The sequence below is a fragment of the Rhea americana genome, unplaced genomic scaffold (assembly GCF_003343005.1).
Source record: "Rhea americana isolate MKP2758 unplaced genomic scaffold, rheAme1 scaffold_65, whole genome shotgun sequence".
Classification (NCBI taxonomy): domain Eukaryota; kingdom Metazoa; phylum Chordata; class Aves; order Rheiformes; family Rheidae; genus Rhea; species Rhea americana.
In genome coordinates, this window is record NW_028186812.1 from 3,644,290 (window position 1) to 3,671,757 (window position 27,468).

The 27,468-nt window shown below is 38.3% G+C and overlaps 1 protein-coding gene across 2 annotated transcripts in view; it reads right to left on the reverse strand.

Moving 5' to 3' along the window:
* Positions 1-27,468, reverse strand: part of TRPC4 (transient receptor potential cation channel subfamily C member 4) — a 149,400-nt gene that overhangs the window by 87,265 nt on the left and 34,667 nt on the right. Inside the window, exons 1-2 of one of the 2 annotated variants that reach the window (XM_085320660.1) lie at positions 8,153-8,234; positions 6,999-7,403 (exon numbers count right to left, since the gene is read on the reverse strand). In XM_085320660.1, the coding sequence (XP_085176786.1) occupies positions 6,999-7,376 (378 nt within the window). In that variant the 5' untranslated portion in view covers positions 7,377-7,403; positions 8,153-8,234. Of the gene's footprint in view, positions 1-6,998; positions 7,404-8,152; positions 8,235-27,468 lie in introns of those variants that run through there. The other variant, XM_085320661.1, reaches the window with a different exon arrangement.

The following is a 27,468-nucleotide window of genomic DNA, read 5'->3' on the forward strand; positions in this document are numbered from 1 at the left end:
TAGATGATTCTTGTTGTCCAGGAGTTCACAGTGGCTACAAATTTACTGTAAATGCCACAGCATGCCCTGAGGTGCTGGTCTACCTGTCATCCCAACCAGAGAGCTGGCCAGACCCTGCTGTAGCTTTCACAGAATCACAGAATGGTTGAGGTTGGAAGGGACCTTTAGAGATCATCTAGTCCAACCCCTTTGTTCAAGAAGGGACACCTAGAGCACGTTGCACAGGATTGCATCCAGACAGCTTTTAAGTATCTCCAGAGGAGACTCCACAGCCTCTCTGGGCAACCTGTTCCAGTGCTCTGTTACTCTCACAGTAAAGAAGTTTTTCCTCATACTCAKGTGGAACTTTCTGTTTTTCAGTTTGTGCYCATTGCTTCTTGTCCTGTCTCTGGGCACCACTGAAAAGAGTTCAGCCCCATYCCCTTGACACCCTCCTTCCAGGTACTTATACACATTGATAAGATCCCCTCTCAGTCTTCTCTTCCCCAGGCTGTAACCTACTCCAAGTAGGTTCCTGAGGAGGCCAAATTTTGCTCTCCTGAAGTCCAGGGTTGCAATCCTACTTATTTCCTTGCTTCCTCTTTGCAGGATCCTGAACTCCACAATCTTATGATCACTGCAGCCAAGGCTGCTCAGAACTTCACATCTCCAACCAGTCCTTCTTTTTTTCCCGTTCTTTGAACACTAAGGTGCAGTACCTCCCTGGGTCAGGACACTGCCATCACACACACCTGGGCCAGGAACTCCACRGTTCTCCAGATCCTCTCATTCATACATAGCCAAAATGTCCATGGCACCACCTGACATGCATTGTGCATGTCACTTACAGTAGCATTAGAATGTATTTGGCTGGGTTACCTGAATGGCATCATGTGTGTTATGCATCTAGTATCAGAGGTGCCATCTTCTTAATATCTCTCTTCTCATCTAACCCTTCCCTACCAGATGTTGTCCTCCTCATAACAAAAAAGCATACAATCACAGCTTACTAACCTTAGCCCCTTTCATCAAACCTTTACCTCTAATTCTCTCTTAGCCCCTTTCCCTCAAGATTAAGATTAAAACATACTCTCCTTTCATCCTCCTCTCAGGAATACTCCAGTCATAAAGCCTACCATGAGCAGAGACACTGCTGAAGAAGATGAAGGGTTACTTATCTGTTTATTTGCAGAGAAAATGGTGACTATACCCACCCTTTTTTATCCCATCTCTAGTACTGATATTCCAYACCCCCCTCACCAGGGAATACATTGCATATCTACCAGTCCCTCAGAAACACCTTTCTGCACTTTTTGTTTCAGCAGTTGGGGTTTTGTCTGTTTTCATAAATCCTTCCATTTCTTCCCAATATTTAGCAGACACATTTCAGTTAACACTTCTTGGGCCTTTGAGACAGTGCAAAGGAAAATCAATGAAAATCAATAAAATAAAACCATCTATTCTATAGACCCGCATTTTTAGAGGCCAAAAATGTTAGAAATACACATTGTGGGGGGCTCAGGCCTGATTTTCTTGTCACTGACTGGCAGGGGCCATGACCTAGTCTGTGAGAGTTAGCAAGTGGTGGAAGTGGAGATTCAGAATATGAGATATAGAAATCCAACATGAAGAGCATTCCACAGCATAGCAAGTAGAAGACAGAGATTTTGCATAAAATATTTTATGACATGACCATCTTAATTTTTCCAGGAGAGTGGCTACAAAAGTTGCAGAGAGTGCCTATGACCTCTTTTCCACTTCCTAATCSTAGCCCTCTCTCAGCTGCTTCTCCTTTCTTTCTGCATATAGTGTGATATCACAGCACACAAAAGGAAGCTGAAGATGAGGAGGAAAGTAGAGATCAGGCTAGCTGATCTTAAAAACCTTCTATCTCTCCTTCATAAAAAGAAATACACATTTCACAACATTCCTGCAGCTATAGAGTAATGGAAGCAATTTAGACAAAGGTTTCATAAGCCAGAAAGTATACACTAACTGATAGGATTGACAGTTCACATAATGTTGATCAAACAAGAGCTATGAAAAATGTGTATGTCATGCACCYTGCCAGATGTCCTAGAAATGAAGCAGTGATGTACAAAGGACTGATTCATGACAGATGAAAAGATCTTCTTATTAATAAAGAAACTTGTCTGGACAGTGGGCAGGAGACAGGGATAGAAGTCTCACTGCAGACACCAGCATAGATGGGGAAGACAGTGCAAGCATGATGTCTGATCCATGTGTCCAGACCTTTCACAGRCTGAGCATCTTTGATACAGCAGATTTACCTCCCACACTGCCTTGGTGGCTATTAGCTTTTCAATTCCAAACCAACAAGAACAGAGCTGCGGGAATCAAGAGTTTCTCAGCTTTCCTCTTCTTACAGCAGCCCTCTCTCAGTGCCCAGCAGCATTTTCATGTTAATTAACTTCCACACCAAGGAAGAAGTGAGCCACAGACATAATCACTATAATCACTTTGCTCCTGGTCCTAAAGTTTTCCCTCTGCTAGTAATTTTCTTATGTTTGCAAAAGGCAGTTCAGTAATTAGCACGGTGTTTTTCAGACATCTGCAGAAAGCTGTCCCCAGGGTGTCCACCCATAAAAATACCCACAGTGCAACAAGATCAACATCTAATAGTGTACAGAGAGGCATAAAAGTGCTACCATGTGCTTCTGCTAGCCAGGCAATGCCAGTAAACATTGCAGTCATGTTCCCAAGATCTAAATCTAGACTGTCAGGTAATGTAGTGCTACACAGATTCAAGTTTTAAATTGTGAAATTTCAGCTTTACTTATGCGCTTTGTAGCATCCTTAAGAAACAACTACCACTCTCCTTCRGTCTTCTTGAATATACATGCATATCTAGGCAGTCAAATAGCTAGAGACCAATGCCTGAGTTCCTCAAACAGAAAAGCATGTTGCGACTTGAATAAAGATACTGTATTCCATGTAATTACACTGCCTAGCTACCTTATTACATGTTTGTGGGTGTTGTGTACAATTTAACAAGATAGAAAATTCTTCTGCAGATCTAAATTCTAAAGAACAGCTTTTTTTCCTCTTAATTTGGCATTCAGCTATCCATCAGGATAAGCAATAAGTATCTTGGCAGATAATTTGGGACATATGGCTTTGAAAAACTGGTAATTTGAAAGTGCTGGATAAGTTTCCTCAACTCATTCACCTTAAATTCTGTTATTCTCTTTTACATATTCTCTAGCAGCTGGTGGAGCTAAAAAGTGTAGAAAATATGTAAGTGACAAAATGACCTTTTCCTGAATTATTTTAATRTGTACCACAAAAGCCTCACTCACAAATGGAGTAACAGTTGAACACAATTCAATACTGATATATGCCTTATCTGTAGTCACCAGATGGCACCAGATATATCCATATACCAATAATCAGCTTTAAACCACTGTAATACATGTGTTCTTTGAAATACACAGCATATTACATGTGGATATTGGCTACAGAATAGTATCTGAACAGTTAGTAGACTAGAGAGTTTAAATACAACTTTAACAAGATCTGAGTAAAATGTCCTGAAAATGTTTCTGAGGGGGAGAGTATTTAAGAAGAAGATTCAGGGGTACCTATATAAAGATGTTGGTTGGAAAATATTCACAAAAACRCAAAAATAATATATTATTTCAATTAAATGTATTGATTCTTGTTCCAAATTAACATTTTGTTTACACAATTTTCCTTATGTTTTTAACTATTTAAATGTTTTCAAAGAATGAAATTTTGGGAAAAAGAACAACTTCAAAAGAATACATTTCAATTCTCCTGAAGAGCTATAGCTTTCTGCTGATATAAGCTGAAACTTTTTCAAGATTTCTGACATTTGCAATGAGCTCTTGCCTTATGCATGAAATTCTATGTTTAAAAAATGTTTTACAAATATAATCATATTATTTTATGRGGCTGAAGCTGAAGTTAGCTATGCCTGATACTCATTATATTATCATCATGAATAAAAAACCCAGCGATAGATAGTTCATAACTGTAAATCATGAGTCATTAGTCTTTTCTTTATTTGAATGCTCGTAACTTTCATCACTGATGAAAATATTTGTGAAATCAAACTGTTTCTTGAGCTTGGCAGTGTTCTTCAAATACATTTTTTTTTTAATTCTATACTCATCTATCTTCTCTGTGAACGGCTTTTCAACAAGGGCAAAAAACAACAAAAAAAAAGGGTGAAATCTTGACCTCACTGAAATCAATGGCAAAACTCCCACTAACTTCAAGGGGCCAGGATTTTACCACACATGACCAACTTTACACAAAGAAGTTGGAAAACCAAACAGACAAAGCTATCACGTTATTAAAAACACAGAGTCTGAACATGAATCATCTAAACAGTAGGAAAAATATTTACAAATAACAAAAGTAATGTAAGAACATCAAGCTGTAGTTTGAAATGGAGAATTTCAGATGGACTTCAGTCCAAATACTAAAGATATAAATATTTTATCCATATTTTATATCTTTAGATCATTGTAATGAACTTTCAGCCAGCATGCTACTTTTGATTATGCTAAATAGATACAGYTGTATCTGCTTCACTGCAGCAAAATGCTTAAATGTAATTTACATGCAGAATGACCAGTTCCTGAAAATAAACAAAATTCATATAAAATTAAAGGTATTTGAGTCCTCAGTGCAAACAATGGCATGTGAATGCAAATAGCAGTTTGTTTAAAGCTCACTGGTCACTTTGCAAGCACTTGCTTGCATGCAGCTATTGGCTTTTGCAATGGTCAGGCCTAGCCCAAGTAGAGATGTTTCTCTGTTCAAATAATTCATGATCTGTATGCTTTACGCTAATGGGCAGAGCCTCAGCAAGTACAGCTCTGAAGTGAGAACATTACTTAAGCTATTAATTAGCAATTTAGCAATTAGTTAGTAGCTGTGGCACCTATCAGAAAGGAGTCCTTGAAGTCTAAGGAACAGTCTGAAATTTAGGCATCTTATGCAAAGCAAATTGCTAGGCTCTCTCTATAGCCAGTCCAGAAAGCAACCGCTTTATAGTCTCATCTTAAGAGAAGTAATGAAGAAAGGCAGCATGAATTGCTCTCAGGAGATCTCAGTTTTTCTCCACTGACTGAAAGGGGAGCCTAGACTACCAGAGCAGAGTAAATAGATAACTTTGGATGGCCACTGTTAAATAAGATGAACTCTACTCTATTATAAAAACTATTATAGAGGATGCAAAATGGAGAGAGCTGGTTTAAGTGACTTGGCACAGGGCCTCTCACCAAGCTTTCTGGATCCTAGTGCATTGCATGCTGAAATGTCCTTCCTCCCATATATTGTATTCCTGTCTGTACTACAGGTTGAGAAATAATGAAATGAGCAAAAATAAAGTGAATCTAGTTTTATTCCCCTTCCTGTGGCATAAGTCTGTTGTCCTGTAAAAGAGCTCTGCTTTTAGTCTCTAGAAGAGAAGGCAGGCATGCATATTTGTACAAGACACAATATTTTTTTCTTCCCATAGCAAAAAAGCATAGTATTCATATTATTTTATCATCAAAACTTACACTCTTTATCTATCATCTGCAAGTCTATCCATAGCAATTACATGATACTGTAATTAAAGTATATTGTATGCATTATATATGAAAGSGCTCTAACTATTTCAACATACTATTCATTGAAATGCATTAATACAATACCTATAATATATGAAATGAGATGGATGAAAATATAATACAACCTTAAAACTATTTATAGGTCTTTTCATTCTGGAGGACTCCTAAGAATATTGGAAATTATGGGCTTGTTATCCCATCTCACTAGTTTCTCAAAATGAGAAGGATGTGCAAGAGGCTGTCTACCTCCTAGAGCCATCTCAGAGCACTGCAAGGGGAATTAGAGTAGGTAKCACATTTACTAGGAATGAGACAGTGTGTATATAGTGATTTTTCCTTTTAGAGAAGACAAGAAAGGGAAAGGAGTTTTTATCTGTACCTGATCAGAAGAAAGACTATCGCAGACAGGGCTGAAGTTCTAAGCAACTGGATCATGTCTCATAGCATCTCTTGCAGAGTAGAGAAATGCTAACCTGCTCATAGAGGGGCTGAAATATTCACTGACTTCAATGGGAGTTTCACAATTAATTCAAATGGACCCATATTTTGCCACTGCTAGTCTCTCCRGATTGAGTTGTGTTTTTCAAATGAATGAACATTTCCCACTGATATTGGGAGGACAGACTGCCTGGATAGGCTGGAAAAAGGCCATTCCCTGGCAAGACTGTCAGATTGGCTGGAAGTTAACACTCAACTGTTCACTACTTTTCCTTCCTCTTTAGCTGAGATGTGATAAGTGACTGCATGGACGCTATTTGCCTAATTCAGTGCAAAGTTCAGTAAAACAAGTTTATCTAAATTTGTTTTATTTGGCTGTAAAACAAATAAGGAGAGCTTATGTGGCAGTCTCAGCGCAAACGATGCTTAAAAGGTGGCAGTCAGCAGGTCATTCTTTTTTTAAACCATCAGAAATCTTATAAGCAAAAATCTAACTATATTATCAACTTCCAGATCTTCCTGAGTGAGTTTATTACGAATGTAAAGCTCTGACTTTCTTACTGCACAGTCTTCCAAATAGGAGTTTTGTGAGTAATCAGTGAAGTGTAAGCCTGATTCTGGCCTTACAGTTACCATTTCACTYCACTGTACGTGGAAGACCTCGTCATTCAGACTGAGGAGCAAAAAGGATGGAGGTCAATTTTATCCTTATGTGTTGGAGATAGCTCTCATGTGACTTAACCATATTAAACCAATAAGCCTTGAGACCTACGCAGATTTTACTGAATGGCACAGATGTTTAAACACAAATGACTGTGATACATACGGCATCAAAAACATTGATTTGCTGACTGCAAATGCCTGTGTTTGAGGATGAGGATTTTTTTTCTTCTTCTTCTTTTGCTTACTCCCTTTGCAGAGTTCATCTCTTCTCATTACAGCAGACTACCTATCTAAAGGAAATCCTGCACATACCTGTTTCTCCCCACTGGGCTTCTTGTGGTTCAACAGCAGCTCCACGGCGCCAACTACCTCCTTTCTTATGGCATGCAACAGGGCATCTCCCACGTATACATTAAAGCTTAGGAGCAGCTCAATGAGCTCAAGGTTCTCATTTTCAATAGCAATCAGGAGTGCAGTTCTTCCCAGGGGATCAATGCAGTTAATATTGATCTTGAAATAAATTTCTGCTTCCTCAAGAGCTTTCTTCACACTGGCATAATCTCCTTTCTCCACAGCATTCAGATAGGCTTTCTCTGAATGGGACAGTTCCGATTCTGCTCGTACAATACGAAGAGGGATGCGATCTCTGTAGGGAGCATTGACACTTCTCTTGTAGTAGAACTGGGCCATATTTTATGCCATTATAATACTTTGTCTCTGAAATATGAAAAGAATTATTGAATCAATAATGTATTTTTGGGGTACAGTATACCAAATTAATACCTGCAACATAAAAGCATTTAAAACTCATTCTGAAAGCACTATTGAAACACATACAAATAGTCTATATCTAATGAAYTTGTGAGATCACCAGCAAAAAAAGGAAAAGAAACCATATAACCATGTTGTTGCAAATTACCAAAGCAAAGCATATCTGTCAGCAGACCTTTCGCTTGCACATATTTCTCAAACCTGTGGCAAGCAAGAGATTRTATGATGTAACTTGCACCAAATAAGTAGCTCCGCTACAGTTAATTTCTTCATTAASTTCTGTTACCTCACATTTGCCACAATTCAATATCATGCTTACGTATAGTTACTGCTGCTCAGCAGATGATAGGACACTTAAACTTTTTAAGCTTGGTTGTGGTAGTGGTTATGTCACTTAGAGACCAGTTCAGTTGCCCACTAAAGGTGCCTAGTGCTATCTGAGATGCAGTAGGTAAGCCTACTCCAGCAGGGCAGGGGACTTTCACAAGAGCTGTGCACACCTTGGCTATGGGTGAATACCTCTGGTAGTCTTGACACTAGATGCTTGTGTTTGAACAGCTGAGTCTTCTTATTTGTTTCCTTAGGYTGGGCAGAAAGAACATGACCGAGCTGGAATAATTACTAGAATAGTTATTAAACATAGGACTCTCCTTCTGCAGTACGCTTTTACCAAAAATTATTTTCTCCCAACTTACCTGAGATGGTCCCAGCTTGCACAGGTCAGCAGTGAATTTTCTTACTATGATTTTGATTCAATCTTATGCTAATAGAAAAGTATTAATACAAAATGCTTTTCCAGGCAACACTTGCTTACACATAAGTTAGAATTCAGAGCCTAAAAGGAAAAATAAAATCCATGTAAGTTTGAAGTACTTGAAAATCCTGAGGACTAGTAGATAATGACCATGCGTTTGATTCTGAACTATTTAAATCTAAACTAGAATGAATATTGACACAATGAAACAACAAAAATAGCTCTGAAAGCTTACAGATTATAAACCATTTCATGCCTCTGTTTTTATTCCATGTATTTTGTCCAAGAACATGCAAAATAATTCTTTAATTTCATCCAACAGGATGATTTTCTCCTAGCTATTTCTACTACCTAAGTAGGGGGAAGGGGGTGGGGGGAAGAAAGCGAACTGTGGCTTAAAAGGTCAGGTTACACAAGAAATTAATTTTCCTATTCTTTTGCAGCTCAATTACAGGTAGTACAGMTTGTTAGTCAAAGAATTGTAGTCTCTTGTCATTTTTTTCAGCTGACAATGCAAGTTTGGGTAACATGCCTTTTCCTCCATTGCCTCTAGACAAAAATAAATAAATTCACTGTTTAAATCCTAATTTGGAAAATATAATATTTTTTTTTTATTGTGAGGTTCTAATCGATCAAAAATGTCATTTGACATTGTGAGAAGCCTAGAAGTCTGTTCCATTCTGCTTATGCAGTGCAGTGAGAGGTAAGCACCAAGGCTATTACTGAAGTATTTTCTTTGTTTTCCAGAGCAGATCAACAGGATTTGAGGTACAAAAGTAACAGAAAAGGAGAAGCATTAGAAAGAATGCCCCTCTGCACTCATATATAACAACTGAGCAATTGCAATCCTTTGCAAACAAAATGTTTCCCAGTTCCCCCTCCAAGGTGGTTGGTATTGGTCTRTACTCTGGGCCACTAGAGTTTGCCCAATAGATGGATTATGTTCTGTTATTCTAACTCTAAATAAAATAAAGTACATATCTATTGTACCATTATGTGTCCCTGAAACAAAGATACCACATATTCATTTTCAATGCACTATATTTTATCAGTTTGCATTTTATTCTCTTGCTTTTCGAAATTACAAGTTCAGTTAAAGAAGAAATAAAGGGATGTGGGTAATCRAAAGTTATTCATTTCTAGATTAGCAATCCTAAACATAGGTGTGTTTATATGTAGATRTTTAGATGAAAGGTAGGTTTCTACAATCCCTTTGCAATCATCAGAATTCAGGCATTTCCCACCTACAGACGTCTCGTCTGAGATGCTGAAGGGCATCCTGCCTGGCCTCCAGCTGCCACTTCAGAATGACTTAGGTCTCTATAAGGTCTATTTCATATCTGCCAGTTCCACAGAGATATGTTTTGGATAACCCTATGGCATGTTCAGTGCTTGTAAGAGGATAATTGAATGTTGTTCTGGTCAGTTAAGTCAATGCAGCCGAGGTATCTATTCATACTACCCTAAAATAGACACTTACATTTGGTCAGCTGAATAGCTGAATAGCTGAGTAGCTAAATTCTACTGACTGCATTAACGTACAAACATTATTCAATTTCCTATTATCTACAAAGAGTTCCTTAAGACTGCTGGAGGAAATTGAGTGGCTGAAACTGGGAGATTATTGCTAAAAGGTCTTCTCTCTTGAAAGCACAATAAAAAATGAATGGATAGATGCCTCCCAATTTCTTAGGAGTTAAAGTACTATTTAATTTGAATCAGTGAAATTAGGCATAATGAAGATTCTTATGGTAGAAGAAGAGCACAGTGATTTACAGATGGGATCCATTATGATTATATTTAGGTGGTTTTTTTTGTTGTCTTTGTTCTTATGATAAGACAGAGGAAGAACTCCGTTATTGCTTCATAACAAGCCCTAAGGAGAACACTTTCTGGAATCTCTTGTATTTACTTCTTCATGATTCTTGAATGGGGAAAATTAGATCTAAGCTTAGTTTGTCTCTCTCACATGAGATACATTAGAYAGACATGTTCATCCTTCTAAATAGCTGTCCTCTTTTAGTCTTTCTCTCTTGTCCTTCCCACTTCCTGGAAGCAATCAGCCTTAAATAAGATTTAATCTTAATTAAAAATGTGTTTATATGAAATTAGAATGCACAGATTAATTCTTGATACAATATACTTCTGGATGATGATACATATATAAAAGGTAATGGTTCATTGGGTGTTTACAAAAGAATGTAAATACTTACTTTATCTATGGGTAGAGAGTGTTGCATGACAGAGGATACCATGCTATCACATGTAAATATCTGTATGACAGATTTATAGCATCATTATGTGAGAGCTTCACTAAGAGCTAGAGGTAGCAAGCAGAGGTAAGGAATGCATCTATTTGCTTTGAGTTGCTCTGCAGGACTGGGAGTTTGAAGAAACAAGTAATCTGGCACACTAGATCAGTAGGAGTGAGATAAAAGAAAATTGACAACTTAAGGTGCAAAACTAAGTAATTATAATTTCCACAGAACCTATATATCTAATACAAATATTTTGGACAAGGGATAAAAGCAAAATAACTTGCCTTGAAAATAGGAATATAATCCCCCATAAGAAACTCATTACAACCAGAAGCCCACAAATGCCTGGTGTAACAGATTGTACCTGAGCCATCTGAATATGCAGATTCATGGGGCTCAATTTCAAATCCTGGAGGAATTTTTATGGTCCTGTGTCTCCTTATAGAACTTGATGAGAGGAATAAGGGACTGGGAAACAAGCTTATGACAAAAATAAAATAAAATAAAATAAAAATCTTCAATGTTTTTGTTTCCTGCCATCCCCCAAATCCTGAGTAGACAGAGTGAAGACATGTACCACATCTAACAAGATTTATTCAGAATTTAGATGAACCTAGTCTGAGATGAGTAAGAACAACATAGGTTCCTTTGATCAGTTTGGAGAAATATCACAGTATCCTGTTTCTATGAAATCTAGATTTTTTTTTGAATGGAAAAAAAGCTGTCAGAATTGACTTTGTGAGAAATTTGGTTATTCCTCCTACAAAACTGATAGTATTTAAAATTAATAGTACTTCATAAATGAATAGTATTTTGATTAATATCTTACTCTGCTATTAATCAAGATATGTGTTCACATATTATTTATTGTGTCTCTCAGAAAYTGTTGCTCTAAAAGTACTTATTTCAAAAGTTTATTTCAAAAGATTGACCAACACTTTCCTTTTTTTGAACAGTCGTATAATATAGATATAATATAGATATATAATACAGAACAGAAAAAGCACAAGTAAAATATCCAGAAGTACAAACCTTATTTGATAAAGGATGCCTAACATTATTGAGCTATTGGCTTTCAAGAGTCAACTATCCTACCACAAAGCTTTTCCACAATGGCAAGATACATAGGGTTCCTTCGAGATGCAAATTATCTACTAATCCAGAGAAGGCAGTTAATTATAACAATTAAAGGGTTAAAAAATAATAACATCATGCTGTGCAATGATGATACTTAGTTTCTAACATGCTTCATATGAAAAGATTATATAAAATATTACACCTTTGGAATACCTGAATAACTAGGATAATTTCTGCCTATTTGTAAAACATGCACAGAATATTTTGAAATTTGTGGTGACTAACTGTAAACTCAGCTGCTACATAATTTAAAAAAAAAAAAAAAAAAAAAAAAGGTCTTACTGCATGGAAAAAGAAAAGGTATTCCTTTCAAAATAATCTGTTCCAGATTATTATGTCACAGCTGAAAATATACATGTTTTGAAAGTTCAACAATACAAAGTAATAGAGCACTGAGCCTAATTTTCCCATAACAACAACAACAAAAAAAAACCATATCAGGATCAGAGGGTCAGATAGTTTATGCTATTTTTATGACTTTAGTAGTACTGAAAATACTATTATAAATTACCAAATTATCTGTAAAAATGATTGAACAAATAACATTAAAAATATTGTTTAATGTTACATTAATCATTTAACAAATTACTCAATGACTTTCATCCTATTATTTTGACTATGTTGTGTGTTGCATATCTTAAGATCCATTAAAGGCATAACTTTTAAAAATACAGTATTATATGTACAAAATATTGCAGCTCACAATTAGTAAAAGGTTTACCTATAACCCAAGCAATTATAAAACAAGAAATAGAATGGATCTATTRAGTTATAGAGTCAGGTCATTGCTGATGATAGAAGGCCAGGCAGAATATTTTAGGGTATCTCCAATCGCAGGGGATGTTTCTGACAGAGGCAACCTCCTATGGAAGATTCATCTCTATTTTAGGTACACAGTTCATCTATTTAAACATTTTAAATAATTAAACATTGACATCTGTTGTCATATTTCTAYATTGTATAGGATATCTTATTCCATCTTCCACTGTTTCTCCAAAGGGCACAGGGCTCCTGGAGATCCTGTCACCACTCCCAGGCCTGGGCTGATGTCCTGGGCATCTCAAACAGCCCTAACCCCTAGACTCTGCTTAGGCAGCTGATTTCTGTCCTCAGTGTTTACAGCTGAGGGTAAGGCACCTCTTGAATGTGATTCTTCTGGCTTAAGACAGCTACACTAGGATGGGAAAAGTCATACCCTCTATTAACATGGTTAAAACTAATTTAACTTTAATTTCCCTTTCAAATGCTTCCTCAGCTTGATTGATGACTACTCTCGTGTTATTGCACTTTGTGACCTCTAAAACCTACTTAGCTGTGTGGATCAATCCTTTCTGCCTTGTTCATAGGTTCCCAGTTACTATATTTCCTTTTTGAACTGATGATTAAGTAAATTAGGTTCAGAATGATTTTCTACACATCATTTTTAAATCTTTTCTTTTTTTTTTGGAAGTAAAAATTGCAGCTACATTTTGAGCTTGTAACTTAAAAAAAAGTCCAGGGCACCTTTGGGTTAACCTTTATTTCAAAWCAAATTTGGTGGATTGCTTTAGATGAAAGGAAGCAAACTAATGTCAGAGGGTAAACTGGGTYTCAGAAAGCTGAGAGTTTTGTATACACTAGTGATCATAAATAGTGAAGAGGCTTATCAATACAGCCACTTTTTCAGCATTTAAGTATTATTTCCAGCAGAAAGTTTTTATTTGTCAGAAACTTTTCAAAGACCTGGAATATGTAGTCCCTTGAAAAGAAGAACCTTATTTAACTCTTATATGAGAAGGGCCTGGTAACTACTGAGCTATTGGCTTCTCAAGCGGCTCTCTTTCTTTCAGAATCTAGTATTAAAGGAAAAAAAAAATGACTATGATATTGGAAGAAAAGGTATTGATCAAGTTAGTCAGCTGTCATTGACCTACAGCAATTGTGCCTACCAAAGCGTAGTAATACACTATTTATACAGTGCTTCTTGCCTTCTGGAGCTGTGAKGGAAATATCACCAGCATCTGAGAAGAATAAATAAATAGATAGATAAATAGATAAATAAAAACATAATAYTTTGATAGTGAACACAGTCTTAGAGAATCATAGAATCAGTAAGGTTGGAAGGGACCTCTGGAGATCATCTAGTCCAACACTCTTGCTCAGCAGGGTCACTTAGAGCATGGTWGACTGGGTTGCATCCAGGGTTGCATCTCTTGAAGATCTCCAGAGAAGGAGACTCCACAACCTCTCTGGGCAACCTGTGCCAGTGCTCCGTCACTCTCACAGGGAAGAAATTCCCCCTCACGGTCAGGAGGAACTTCCTGTGCTTCAATTTCTGCCCTTTGCCTCTTGTCCTGTCACATGGCACCAATGAAAAGAGTTTGTCCCCATCCCCTTGACACCCTCCCTTCAGGTACTTGTCCACATTGATAAGATCCCCCCTCAGGCTTCTCTTCCCCAGGCTGAAGAGGCCCAGCTCTCGCAGCCGTTCCTCATAGGGCAGGTACTGCAGCCCTCTGATCACCTTTGTAGCCCTACGCTGGGCTCTCTCCAGTAGCTCCATGTCTCTCTTGTCCTGGGGAGCCCAGAACTGGACACAGGACTTGAGATGAGGCCTCATCAGGGCTGAGGAGAGGGGCAGGATCACCTCCCTCCACCTCCTGGCAACNCTCATAGGGCAGGTGCTCCAGCCCTCTGATCATCTTTGTAGCCCTATGCTGGACTCTCTCCAGTAGCTCCATGTCTCTCTTGTCCTGGGGAGCCCAGAACTGGACACAGGACTTGAGATGAGGCCTCATCAGGGCTGAGGAGAGGGGCAGGATCACCTCCCTCCACCTCCTGGCAACGCTCTTCCTAAGGCACCCCAGGACACCAGTGGCCTTCTTGGCCACAAGGGCACATTGCTGCCTCATGGTCAACCTGTCATCCACCAGCACTCCCAGGTCCTTCTCTGCAGAGCTGCCCTCCATAAGGTCAGCCCACAGCTTGTACTGGTGCCTGGGGTTATTTTTCCCTAGGTGCAGGACTCTGCACTTGCCCTTGTTGAACCTCAGGAGGTTCCTCTCCGCCCAACTCTCCAGCCTTTCCAGGTCTCTCTGAATGGCAGCACAGCCCTCAGGTGTGTCAGCCACTGCTCCCAGCTTGGGATCATTGGCAAACTTGCTGAGGAGGCACTCTGTCCCCTCATCCAGGTCACTGATGAAGAAGTTGAACAGGATGGGACCCAGTACTGAGCCCTGGGGGATGCCACTATTATGAAAATAGATTTCTTTCACAGCAGAAATAATTTCATTCACACCAGCTGCAGCCCACCATTTCAAGTGATACAGGACTGTATTTTTTGTACATTGTTATTCAAGAGGTATAGCAACATTTTGTCTTGTTTTTAGAACTTTAACCTTTCTATTCTGTTTATCACTGTTTGTGGTGTAATACTTTTAAGAGAAGCTGATGTTATTCATTCCATTTATAATAAAATAAATCACTGGAAATTACTTTCTGCTGTGGTATCATGTACATATATACACACACACATTATACCCAGAGCTAGTCAGAAGTTTCTTGATCAAAGCCAAAGCTCYAAAAAATGCATTCAGCATTCCTTGGGTTTTACTCAACTTCTTCTTCTGCATTATATGCTGTCTCTAAGTACATGATTATATCCTCAGTATTTTTCCARGGGAACCTTGGCCTGCATTCCCATGCACGCTGTTGCCCATCCTCAAACAACATCGTACTGGGGCGCACCCAGGGAATCAGACAGTGACCGATGGGCAGTACCAAGCACCTCTTTGATAAACCACTCTGCTGAAGTAATTGTGTTTACTTGTCATAACCCTCTTAAAGGAAAGACAGGCAGGGACAACATTTCTCCTTCAGCARACAACCAGCAACATTGCAATTAGGAAGCTGGATGGACACAGATGTGCTCCATAGTATCCATATATACAGCTCCTGAAAGCCTCACTGATGCTACTCTTTGACAGACACTCTATTTCCACTGCTCACTGAATTAGATTTACTATAACATTATTATACTATAACTTTCTCTATGATGTCAGCMCAGGCCTCTGATTTTGTTCCCAAGCTTGCTTTTCAGACTATTTGTGAGAAAAAGGTAAAACTTGGTAAGAAGTATCTATGGAGGTGCCCTGCTTAGGAAACCAGCACATTTGTGACAAGTGAATAACACTACGATTTTTCTGTGATGTTCTCAAATTATTTTATATGTACTTTTTAAGACAAAGGAAAGTTTCTGACATTTATTTTATTCATTAAAGTATTAAATTTTCTTTCTAAAATAGATCTGTGACAGGCCAGCTTTAATCTGACACAGGATCCTATCTGAGACACAGTAAAACAGACATTCAAAGGGAATTTTTGAAAGTACGACTTCTCTTATAAATCTCAGTTCAAGGGAAGTGTGGAGTTCCTTCACTTCCAGACACCAGAACATATTGTTAGATTTGAACAAGAACAGAAGAAATGCAGATAACCTTTGATTTCTGAACCCAGCATCATACTGGTCTGGACTAGAAAATTAAACATGCCTGCAGCTTCTGTAGCACTGAGGTGAACTGCACAGGCTCTATCCATACTGGTAAAACKCTCTCTGTCACAAAATAGAATACCTGAATGAAAAACGTGTACTGAGAATGATTTGTGGTCCCTCCTACCTCCTAAACAGTGCCTGGAAAATGCTAATTGGCCTGAGTCAAAACCATTCCATGGTCTACTCTAACAATTTCAGGCATAGGTAATTAAGTTCCACTGCCCATGGGTATTTTACATTCTTATTTTACTGTTTTTATAGCTRACAATACAATCTATAAGGTCTCCTGAAATTCATTTTTTATTGTTAGCACTATGATCATCTTCAGACTTGAAAGCTAATGATAGAGAAAGTAGCAATTTGGATTTTAACATGGAGTTGTGCATGCAGGAAATAAACCAGATAGGTTAATATGCTGTATGCTCCTTATGAGGCTGTTAATTAATTTGGAATACAGCTCAGATCTCTTGTTTGTGCTCCAGCTTATAATAACCTGCAATCGAAGCTGCAGTAAAGGAAAGAACACAACATAGGATACACATGTCAGTGGATGACGGGAGATAGGCTGTCATGCTGTCTGCGTATATATTCTGGCTTCACAATCAGTAAGGTAGAGCATCAGTTAGACCCAACAACTTCCAGAGTATGAGACACAACGGATATATGACAGATGAAATTCTACCAGCTTCTTACATTAACAACTTAAAAGATCAAGTCCCAGGAGAATGAAATACTGACACTGAATGCGATAAACTTTTAACATAGTGACATGGATTACTTGCTTAGATGGTTTTGTGTCAATTTGAAGACAGGGTGCAATTTTATAGCAATATTTTGCTTCTAAAACATAGTGTTTTCTACAGCGTGTAAGCATTTTCTGGAAATTCACACGGACTGCACCAAATGATAAGAAACTTTCATCTCCTAGGGTTGAYATCACATCAGATCTTGGCTGGGAACGACAGGTTCTTCTTAAAACAGCAACCTTTATGTCCAGGATTGTTATCTGACTGAGGCTTAAGAAATGCCAGAAGATCAGCTTTACTAGGTTAGGGGAAAAATATTCCAGAGAGGGATTAGAAATGAGATGTAGAGATCAAGGGATCATATAGGAGTAAGACGATTTGAGGATAGGCACTCGGTGTTGCAAAACTGCATAATTGTTAAAATCAGCAGAGGTGTTCAAGAACTTGCTTCTTCAAATACAGTTAATGTGAAGTCCACTCTCCCTTAACTTAGAGTAAACTCAAGTGGCTATGTGAATGAAAAAAAATGAGTAACTCAAGCTCATGGAAGCATCATGAGATGGTAACTGCTTTCTAGTACTTGTGAAATTAGCTCATCTTCCTAGTTTTATTCAAACTAGAAAGATGCACTCCTTGGAAAAAAAAAAAAGTGTATTATTACCTCTTGCTGATAAGCAGCAGTATGCTAACATCCTCAAGAAAGTCAGCAAATGAGGCTGAAAGCTGGAGTATTTGCTGCTGCCAGAAGGGAGAACTGAAGCACTGAACCATATGCATACTGCTGGAGTGAAGGAGAGACAGACTGTTTTCCACTGATTGATCTGAACTTGCTCTTTGAAAACGTGGAGTATGAATGATGTCAGCTCAGCCTACAGTAGCAAGCAGCCAGTTTGGGATGGGAAGGACAGAGAAGGCCATAACACAGATAATGTTCTTAACGAGTGAATGCACCATCCAATTCAGCTGACCTCCCTGTCTCCTTGGCTGGTGTTATTCTCCTGAGTAAATCTGAGGAGCTCTCCAAAATCATTTCCAAGAGAAAGTCTTTCAATGTCATCTGGCTACACAGAATTTTTGCAGCATTTCCTACAGTAGCGCTGTCCTTCTGCTCTGTGGATATATTCCTGCAGCACTTGCACAGCATGACATTTCCCAAATGAGGCAGGAACATGCTGTCCCCTCTTCTTAGGGAGAAGGCAAGCAGAGCTCCTCCAAACAAGGAAAGCATGAGAGAAGAAATAAGTACATATTTTTTGTGGAGATATCAAAGTGTGGTTGGGCAGATGAGAGAAAGGGTACAAAAGGAAAGGGGAGGAGAAGCAGAGTAGCTTGGTAAATACAGGACAAGGCTCTTTCTGAAGTATTGCTTGAGGGAGTTATGCTACAAGTGGCAGCGACTTCAGGATATGTTTATGTGCAGATCGACATGTCCTCCCGTGCTTCACATGGTGACGCTTCAAGCAGCATGCAGTTTGGCCACAAAAGGGAGGTTGTGGGCAGATTGCCCAAACACATTTAGTGAAGACATGCTAAGGAAAACACTCAAATGTGGGTCCATTTCCAGATGCACAAGCTAAGCCACCCCAAGGACAACTTAAAACACTTTCTAGTGTTTATAGCTGATAAAGAGCCATCTGTGAAGATATCTGTGTACAACCACATACGCTCATGTAAACTTTTTATTACTGGCTGCTGCAGTCAGAACAGCATGTGTATCTTGAGGGGAGCCCTGAAAGACACTGAATTAAAGMAAAGCAAAAGTTTTTAAGAAATAAAGACCAACTAGAGAGAAATTATCAGTCCTGTATGCATTGGCCTGTATCCACTCAGAGCCTTAAGGGTTCTACCCTCACACTATTTATTCAGAGAAACGTCAGTCAGTGCCTTTTAATATACTTTACTAAAAAGCTATATAAAAAAATAAAAGCAGGAAAACTTAGCATTTAAGCTCAGTTACTAATAATATCGTGCTAACTCTAGCATAAAGAATTATAATGATCAAATCAAAATCAAATTCAGATCAATGCAAATCAATTAGACTCAATATCAGRCAATGTTCCACCATCAGATTATTTAGACACAATACAAAAAACAGTTATGCAATCTCTAAAAGGACGGTTGCCTATTGGTTATAAATCCCAACAAAAGTATTTGATTGAAATAAATCAAATCTTTAATTTAGTTAACTAGCTTAATATCAAAACCAAATAACGAACTAGATCAAAGCCTGACAAAAATAATTATAAAGTTTGTTCTATATAAATTCTATTCATATATGATGACTTCTTCTATGGGCTTCTTGCCCTTGTAGCAATAAAGACTTCAAAGAATAGAATAGAAAGCCACAAGTTTGATCAGAAGTCATAAATGATAGTTTCATGTCACTCAGGACATTTAAATGTATAGCACAGAACATGCCCTAATGAATATTTTCATGAGGCGTTGTATAAGGCAGCTAAATACATGCAAACATTTATTTTCAGAAATCTGCCTGCATTACTTTTGTACTCATGTACACAAATCACAGTTCAGAACTAGAAGACCCTGAAGAGTTTCCCAATAAATAGGAGTTAAAAATATAAATAGTAAAAAGAGAGAATTCTCATTACAAGAAGGTGGTGAAACCAGAAAACTCAGCTCTCCTGTAGTTTCACTGATTTAACACAGGCATGTCTATGCAGTGCTCCACAGATTTCTGACCCAGCAGTAGGTGAACTGGAACATATGACCCCAGACCCAGGGTCTTGGAAGTGRCATAATTATGACAGAGTTAAGTATGCCAGACCCAGCATTTCACTGATCCATCTGTATTGCTTCTTATTCCTCAGACTGAGTACCTTTCAGAGATTTTGTACAGTCTTCCTTGGGTAGAAAGGTTATAAAATGGTATGTCACCATACATATTACAGGAAGTTTTCTATAAAAATCCTGTAAAGCAGATAACCAGAAAATCTTAACAATAAATCTAGATACTCAGTAGTCACTTAGCAGCATATTTCTGACCTAAGTCCAAATTTGTATTCAGTTTTGTCATTAGRCAAGTATAATAATGAATTTATTTTTAATAGACTAGAAGTTGAATGCACAGTCTTCTGGAATCCACAATGAAAAATATGGAACTTATTCTTAAGATTACCTAATACTTCTAATTTTATATTTCAATCAGTTTTAATGTACTTTATCCTAAATAATGGCTCTTCTCCCAAGCACATAATTATTGTTGTATGGTATTCACAGGGAAACTATATTTGACAAAGAATGGAAATAGGAAATAAATCATTAATGTAGTAAACWTTTACTATGGAAAATACAACTTGTCCTGATTTTCAATTAACAGGGGATTAATTCTGCTCTCACGCCAAGTTTACACTTCTCTTATTTAAAAAGCAATCATTCAGATTTATGCTTGGAATTAGGGAGTAGGCTACTTCATTTTATATATACTAAAAAAGCAAAACACTGAGTATGTAAAGACAATATACGTTTAAATAATATGTGGTAGCTACAGCATTTTATACTTTAACTAGTAGATTATTAGATTGTTATGCTAACRTGATATCAAGTTGAATGCTTAAAAAAATCAACACTACTGTTCTAAAATATCACGAATATAAGCACTTAGTTAAGTACCTTTTAACATGATTTTAAAAACTAGCATTCACCAGGTTCCATATAAGCTGATGAAGGTTTCTTGGAAGATCATATTTTCTAAAATCAGAACCCATCTGAAAATGTTTACATGTAGATTTTGGAACATTAGAGGATCAACATCAAATAACTTGACTTCAGGTTCCAAGTCAGTGCAAGACAGAAGACAAAGCCACATGACAAGGTGCATCTGAGTTGCCAGGAAAACATGCTAGAGCAAAAGAGAAAAGCAAAGCAACAGAGAAAATTGTCCACCAACTCCCTAAGAGTGGACATATCAGGTCCTGATTAAAGAAAAAAGCTATCTGGAGTAGGTATATAAAAAGAACGGTAAAGGCCCAAAAGAAACTGCAAAGAAATTGCTGAAAAATTAATGAAAAATTAATTAATCCATTATAAATCCCATTTCCACTGGGTGYGTTAACAAAATAAAGAACAGATTATTCTCACCTGACAGTAATATCATCCTTGAAATTACAGCTAGCCCACTTGGTCTCAGTAACATGCACTATAACCATCATTTCCCTACACCTGAACYGTCACCTGGTGTCCTCACCAGGGATCTCCATCAGTCATTGCTGGGCTGAGTTCTCACACAAGGCTCAAATCGCTATGAAATCAGCCACAGCCAGCTACACTGAACACTACACACCACTGAAATTGGTTAGTGCACTGATATTCTGATTAACACGAAGGATTTCTGCTTCTGGAAATGTAAAATGCAGATGATACAAACTCGGGAAGAATGGCTGATGCACCAGAGGGCTGTGCTGCCAGAGGGACCTTCACAAGCTGGAGAGATGGACACAGAGGAACCTCATGAAGTCCAATAAAGGGAAGTGCAGAGTCCTGCACCTAGGGAGGAATAACTTCATGCAYCAGGACAGGCTGGGGGCTGACCTGCTGGAAAGCAGCTCTGCAGCAAAGTATGTAGGGGTTCTGGCAGACAACAAGCAGAACATGAGCCATCAACATGCTCTTGTGGGAAAGGAGGCCAACAGCATTGTTGGAAGCATTGTTAGAAGGAAAGCATTGTTAGGAGACTGAGAGAGATGATCCTGTCCCTCTACTCAGCTYTGATGAGGCCACATCTGGAGAGCTATGTGCAGTTCTGGGCTCCCCAGTACAAGAGAGACATGGAGCTACTGCAGTGAGYCCRGTAAARGACCACAGAGATGATTACAGAACTGGAACATYTCTCGTATGAGGGAAGGCTGAGAGAGCTAGGCCAGTTCAGCCTGGAGAAGAAAAGGCTCAGAGGGGATCTTATTAATGTGTATAAATGACTAATGGGAGCAAATAAAGAGGATGAGGCTAGACTCTTCTCAGGAGTGCCCAGTGACGGGATGAGATGCAGCAGGCACAAACTGAAACACAGGAAACTCCATTTAAACATAAGAAAGCACTTTTTTTCTCTGAGGGTGGCTGAGCACTGGAACAGGTTTCCCAGAGAGCTTGTGGAGTTTCTATCCTTGGAGATATTCAAAACCCAACTAGACAACCTGCTGTAGTTGACCCTGCTTTCAGCAGGGCACTGTACTGGATGATCTCCAAAGTTCACTTCCAACTTCAGCTGCTCTGTGATTCCGTGAAAAGTACATAATGTCACTCTTTCCATTGAGAGCTACAATTCCAGATGTACTGGAATTGTCAATTTATCAGTAACTGTTAATGTATCATTATCCATCATAAAAACAGTTGATAATGTTTTGCTAGAGCTGTGAGAGGAGACACAGACAAAAAACTTTAAATCATCCCATTTAGAATGAATGCTTATGAATGGAAAGAAAATTTCATTTGAGAAAGAGTAAAAATTGGAAAATTTGACGTGATTTTTACAGAAGCAAAAAATAAAGGCTATCAGATAACCTGGGATAGTACGTTCATGAAGGGCACATCCCTCACTTCTGTACACTTACTACCTCAAAAAGGGGGGAAAACAAAACTGCAGTTTGTAAGTATTCTGGCTGAGTGCCCAATGCAAGGAATAACTGGAAGAGTTTTAATGTCACAGTAACTATGCAGATGACAAAAAAACTTTTTTTTTTTTCCAGAGGTGGATCTGTTTCTAGACTAATCACATTCAAAGCTGCTTAGATAGTGAGACAAGTGAGACTAATTCAAGTGTAGTATAATTTAGAATCTCCTCCTGTGCTGAGTAGTTTCATTGGTTATTGCACAGTGGCATGTCAGAAAGAACCTAATCAAGGTAATTGCCTGAAAATGTAAGGTCAACTGCAAGGCAGAAAAAACAACCGGTAATAAAGCCCTCTCCTTCTCTTCAGAAATATTTATTCTGAACTGCAGTGATCTCCAAAGTAACAGTAAGCAATCCTGTGTCTCAGAGTGGTAGTGCAGATTCCATCTCACAGATTCTCCCTGTGGCCACTCAGAGTCTCCTCAAATCTGTGGTAAGTGGATGTAAAATGCCAGAAGAGAGGAAAAATAGGTCCCTGAACAGGGTCAAGTGACAGTCATGACAAGCAGGATACAGACTACATCAGCAGCAGGTGTCCTCTGCCAGGTTAGTCATTAGGAAGAGCCAAGGAGCATACTGGGCTTGGATGTCCACTGGGGAAGAAGGAATGCCTTCAATGTGCAGCAAGGCAACTGCAGCACTGAGGGTGTTACTGTCAAACCACTCCTTGACTATGCAGTTTTTATAAAAAGCTTCACACAGGGTTAGAGGGCTGAAAGGAGTAGGTCTGATCTCCCTTAGGTCAGTAGAGATTGAGACCTCAAAGAAGATGCTGGCACTACATTGATGTATGTGGGAGAGGCCTGTGCCTCTCCTGACATGAGCTGGAGTGTAGCATGCGCTTGTTAATGCTAACCGTCAAGACTGTCCCGAATTAAATCTAYGTCTGATCAGAAAATGAGTAAATGATGTACTAGCAGTCATCACTTGGCACGTACAAGGCTGTTGCCGGCATTGCTCCACTTTTGGGGCAATGAAAGTTTTTGTTTCGACACTAAGTGCTAGCAGGTGACAGGGTGTCATTATCCCACAGTTTGGTACCTTGTTACTCCTCATTTGAGCAGACGTCAGAGGCCTTCTGGGCTGCCATCTGGCTATTTCTGATCTACAATATTTGGCTCATTGTTTGCCCCACGTGAGATGAATACTGCTAGGATTGAATCAAGGGCATCAAGATTTCCCAATAATTATCATAGATACATAATTATCATATCACATTAGAAAGGCAAAAAAAGTTGTCTCTTGTCCATCTTCCAACAGTATAAAATATAAAACATGAATAAAATGCAAGTATTTCAACACAGGGAAGAAGTTTCACAGTCCAAAACACTCTGCTATTCAAAATACTTCCCTGATATTCAGCTGATATTTTCCATGGCTTAATTTCATCTCAGTATTTCTAATTATACCCACCATGACCTACTTAAGCAAATTTCACTAGCCGCCTGCTTATTCACAGCTGTGCAGTCTAGCGATTTTCATCTATTACATCTATTAACTAGAAAGATTTGAGATATACAGGTTACATATGTACCTTTTGCAAGGGAACAAAGAACAATGCTTTCCACTGCATTCACAACTTGTTGCTGTCATATTTTCAGTTGGTGACAGCACAAGAAGACTTCTAGTTCATCTGCCACTTCTTAAGCATGAATCTTTATCCTTATCTTTAGCTCCAAACTTCTTCAATTAACTTTTCATTTCATGCATCTCTCCTCCCCCCCCCAAAAAAAAAGAAAGAAAGAAAGAGAATATAAGAAATCAAGTCAGTCATCTTGAGAAAACTGTTAGACGCTTAGTAACCTATCTGCCAAACTTCACTTTGTGTGAGGTGAGAAGGCAGAAATAAGAAATCAAACTGGCTGGTGACCAGCTCTACTTTAGCAAACAAGTCCATTTGGATTCGATGAGAGCAGCTGAGTAACTGCTAAAATAAACACTTCAACATTGCTTTTCACTCTGTAAAGCCAATCTGATAAAGAACAAACACCAAAGAGGAAGCAGGTGCAGGTGTACCTGTGCCTTCCAAAACAAGAGCCCTACTGTCTAGGATATATTAAGAAAATCACTTCCTAGGGCAGAACCATGTGTGACAGAACCAAGGCATAAGGATGTCACCAGTTTGCTCACTGAGACCTACTTTGTGCTCCTTTCAAGTGCCTGGAAGCAAACTACCTCCAGGGAGTCAGGACAACCCACTAGGGCTTAAGAAGTGTTATTTTTTCTTGCTGTGAGGASTAGAGGAAGAGATATGTTAAGATTGTGTCTGCCTTAGCAAACAATGAAGCACAACAGGAGCAGACCTCTGGAATAAAACAGAAAATCCTGCCGTGCTGAGAACTCTGTATTTTAGGGGWTTTACTGCAGGCATGCTCTATTATGGTCCTCTGAGCTGAGTGCTAGCAGCTGGAGTGTGTTAGGTGTGCTCCTAGAGACTGTGTTTCGGTTTAGTGTTCTCTGGAAGGGATCTCATCCACATGTTCCCAGGCTACTCCGCAACGTCARTCTAAGCAGAGCAGGAAGAGGAGATTCACTTTGAGGGTATGCTCCTTACATGAAACAATTCATTGTAGCTGCAATAGTTCCTTCTGGATTGTGCCAGTGAAGAAGAGATTCAAAATTGYCTAGACTGGAGAGAATAGATAAGGGTATGATGCCATAGGGTACTGCTTACCTCACTCAGCTGGAAAAGTAAATCTCTGRTTCTGACTTTGGGACCAGTTGGGTCAGTATAGAAAATAAACAAAATAGAAACCTTCCTGTGAGAAGAGCATTTCTAGACGTGCCTTTTACCACCTACAGTRTTAAAATTACAAGAACATTTTAATCTGAATATGTCCATATTTATAACATTATCTATAAATAGAGAAAATTAACTGATAATTATAGAATAGTATGCTTTGCCCTAAAAACTCTTCTTCCATTATAATTAGGCTTAACAGAGTCTTTCTCTGATGGTTTGTATTACTGATTCTGAAAATTMATTAAAAAGAAATARGATTTGTGCTTGCTATGCATTGTASAATACAGGTTGAATAAACAAGATATCTGAGTTAATAAAGTAAAAATCTTTCTATTTTGGATGGCAATACAGATTTTTTGAATTATAGTTGTTAATCTCTATGCTGATTTTTACTGACCTCCAGAACAAGTCAAGAGAGCCTCATCTACAGCTAGCTCTCTTTTTCTCCCTTCTTTATTGAAAACAAACTTCTGCAACTGTTTCTTGAATTTTGTTAAACCATGATATAAAACAGAACGACATAGGCAATAACATATTATACATTGGCCTTTATAACTGTTCTTCCGAAATTCTGCAAATCATATTTGGTAGTGAAATATTGCTTCAAATGGTAAAACAAGGCAAAACTATTTATGCTCAAAGTATCTCCAGAGAAGTCTCTTAAGAACAATAATTAAGGACTATTTTCAATCACTTACATTCATTTGCAAGTCAGAACCACCTCTATTATCTAGAAAACCATAGAGGTTGTGGAATTAATTACCACGTGGCCTTTTAAATCCAGAAGTAAATCTCCTTAGCTGTTACCACTACTCTGAGTCTGAATAAAGAGGCCTCATATGTTCTTTTTCTTAAGATAATGTTCTCCACACAACCACCTACAAAATGCCTAAATGAAGCTGCACTGTATTGTGATACTATTCCTGATTATTACTAAAAGAACTCTAAAAATAGCTCCTCACTTCATGTAACCTTGTTCTTTTAATGTTTGCTTCATTAGACATGGATGTATTCTAAAGTACAGGGATCAAATGAATCAAGCACATCCTCAGCATGGACGAAAATACAAACCTCTGTAAAGTTCAAATGATTTGAATCTTCTACTTCCATAGCTTGCAAAATGCAATTGGAAGATGACAGTAAAGATGTCAAGTAGTATAGTATATTGCCATGAAAAAGGGATGGGAGGTGTTTCCTGATGCTTAAATAACCTTTAAAGTGGATGCAGTTATGTCCTAAAAAAAAAAGCTAGACATTTCCAGAATAATGAACCTCCAAGGTCTATTCCATCAAACTTCTAATAAAGAAGGGAAGGGGCTGTCTYCTTGGATCAAGATAATGCATTACAAGTAAGTAATACCCCTGAAAGACTATTACTCTCCATCTCACACTGGTCAGGTGTCAAGTGCAAAATTCTAAGCTTTTCTTAGAGAGCTGGTAGGTATTTTTAACTTCTCCATCCTGAGTTCATAACTGAAGAAGAAACTTAACTAAAATAAGCTGTTCTGAACTGCACCTTCCATAGGGCTAGTTGGAAAATAAAAAATTCCTAATTACTTATAACAAATAAAATTTGTGTTATTGTAATACCTATAAGTTAATATCGGAAATGCAAAGCTGTCACAYCAATTATTGCAAAATTTACTCTATACTGCAATAGATGATGTAAGAAAAATGAAATAGAGCCATACATGCCCAATATCACATACCATGCAAGAATCATGCTTAGAAAAAAGAACTGAGATTTTTTTATGTACTCTTCCYGATTCTAGATTATTAATTCACATTGTAAGTATATACAGAGCAGTGCAGTTTACGCTATTTCACCCTGAACAAGAAGATGCAGGCAAGGAAAAGCATCTAATCATGACAGGATGTCAGTGAAATGACTATCAGTTTTAAAGCGAATTGCTTGAAGAACGTACTGGAATGATGAATCCCAGCCTCTGGCAGCTGCTCAAAGCAATCACTGAACAGAGGAACTGTGCAAGCTTCCCCGTGAGGTCCTGAAACTGTTTTCTGTCTTGTTGAGATAAAGAGCCAGTTTCGTCTTTGCCCACAACAGTGAGATCATTTCTAACCAGCACGAAAACTGTYGTGGAGAGATTCCTCCCACCTAAGTTTAGTTGTCTAAATTTAATTGTCTGAACTAGACYTAGTCAAATTTAGTTGACTAAGCAGTTAACTAACTGCTTTCTAGTCAGTGTAGTGAAACA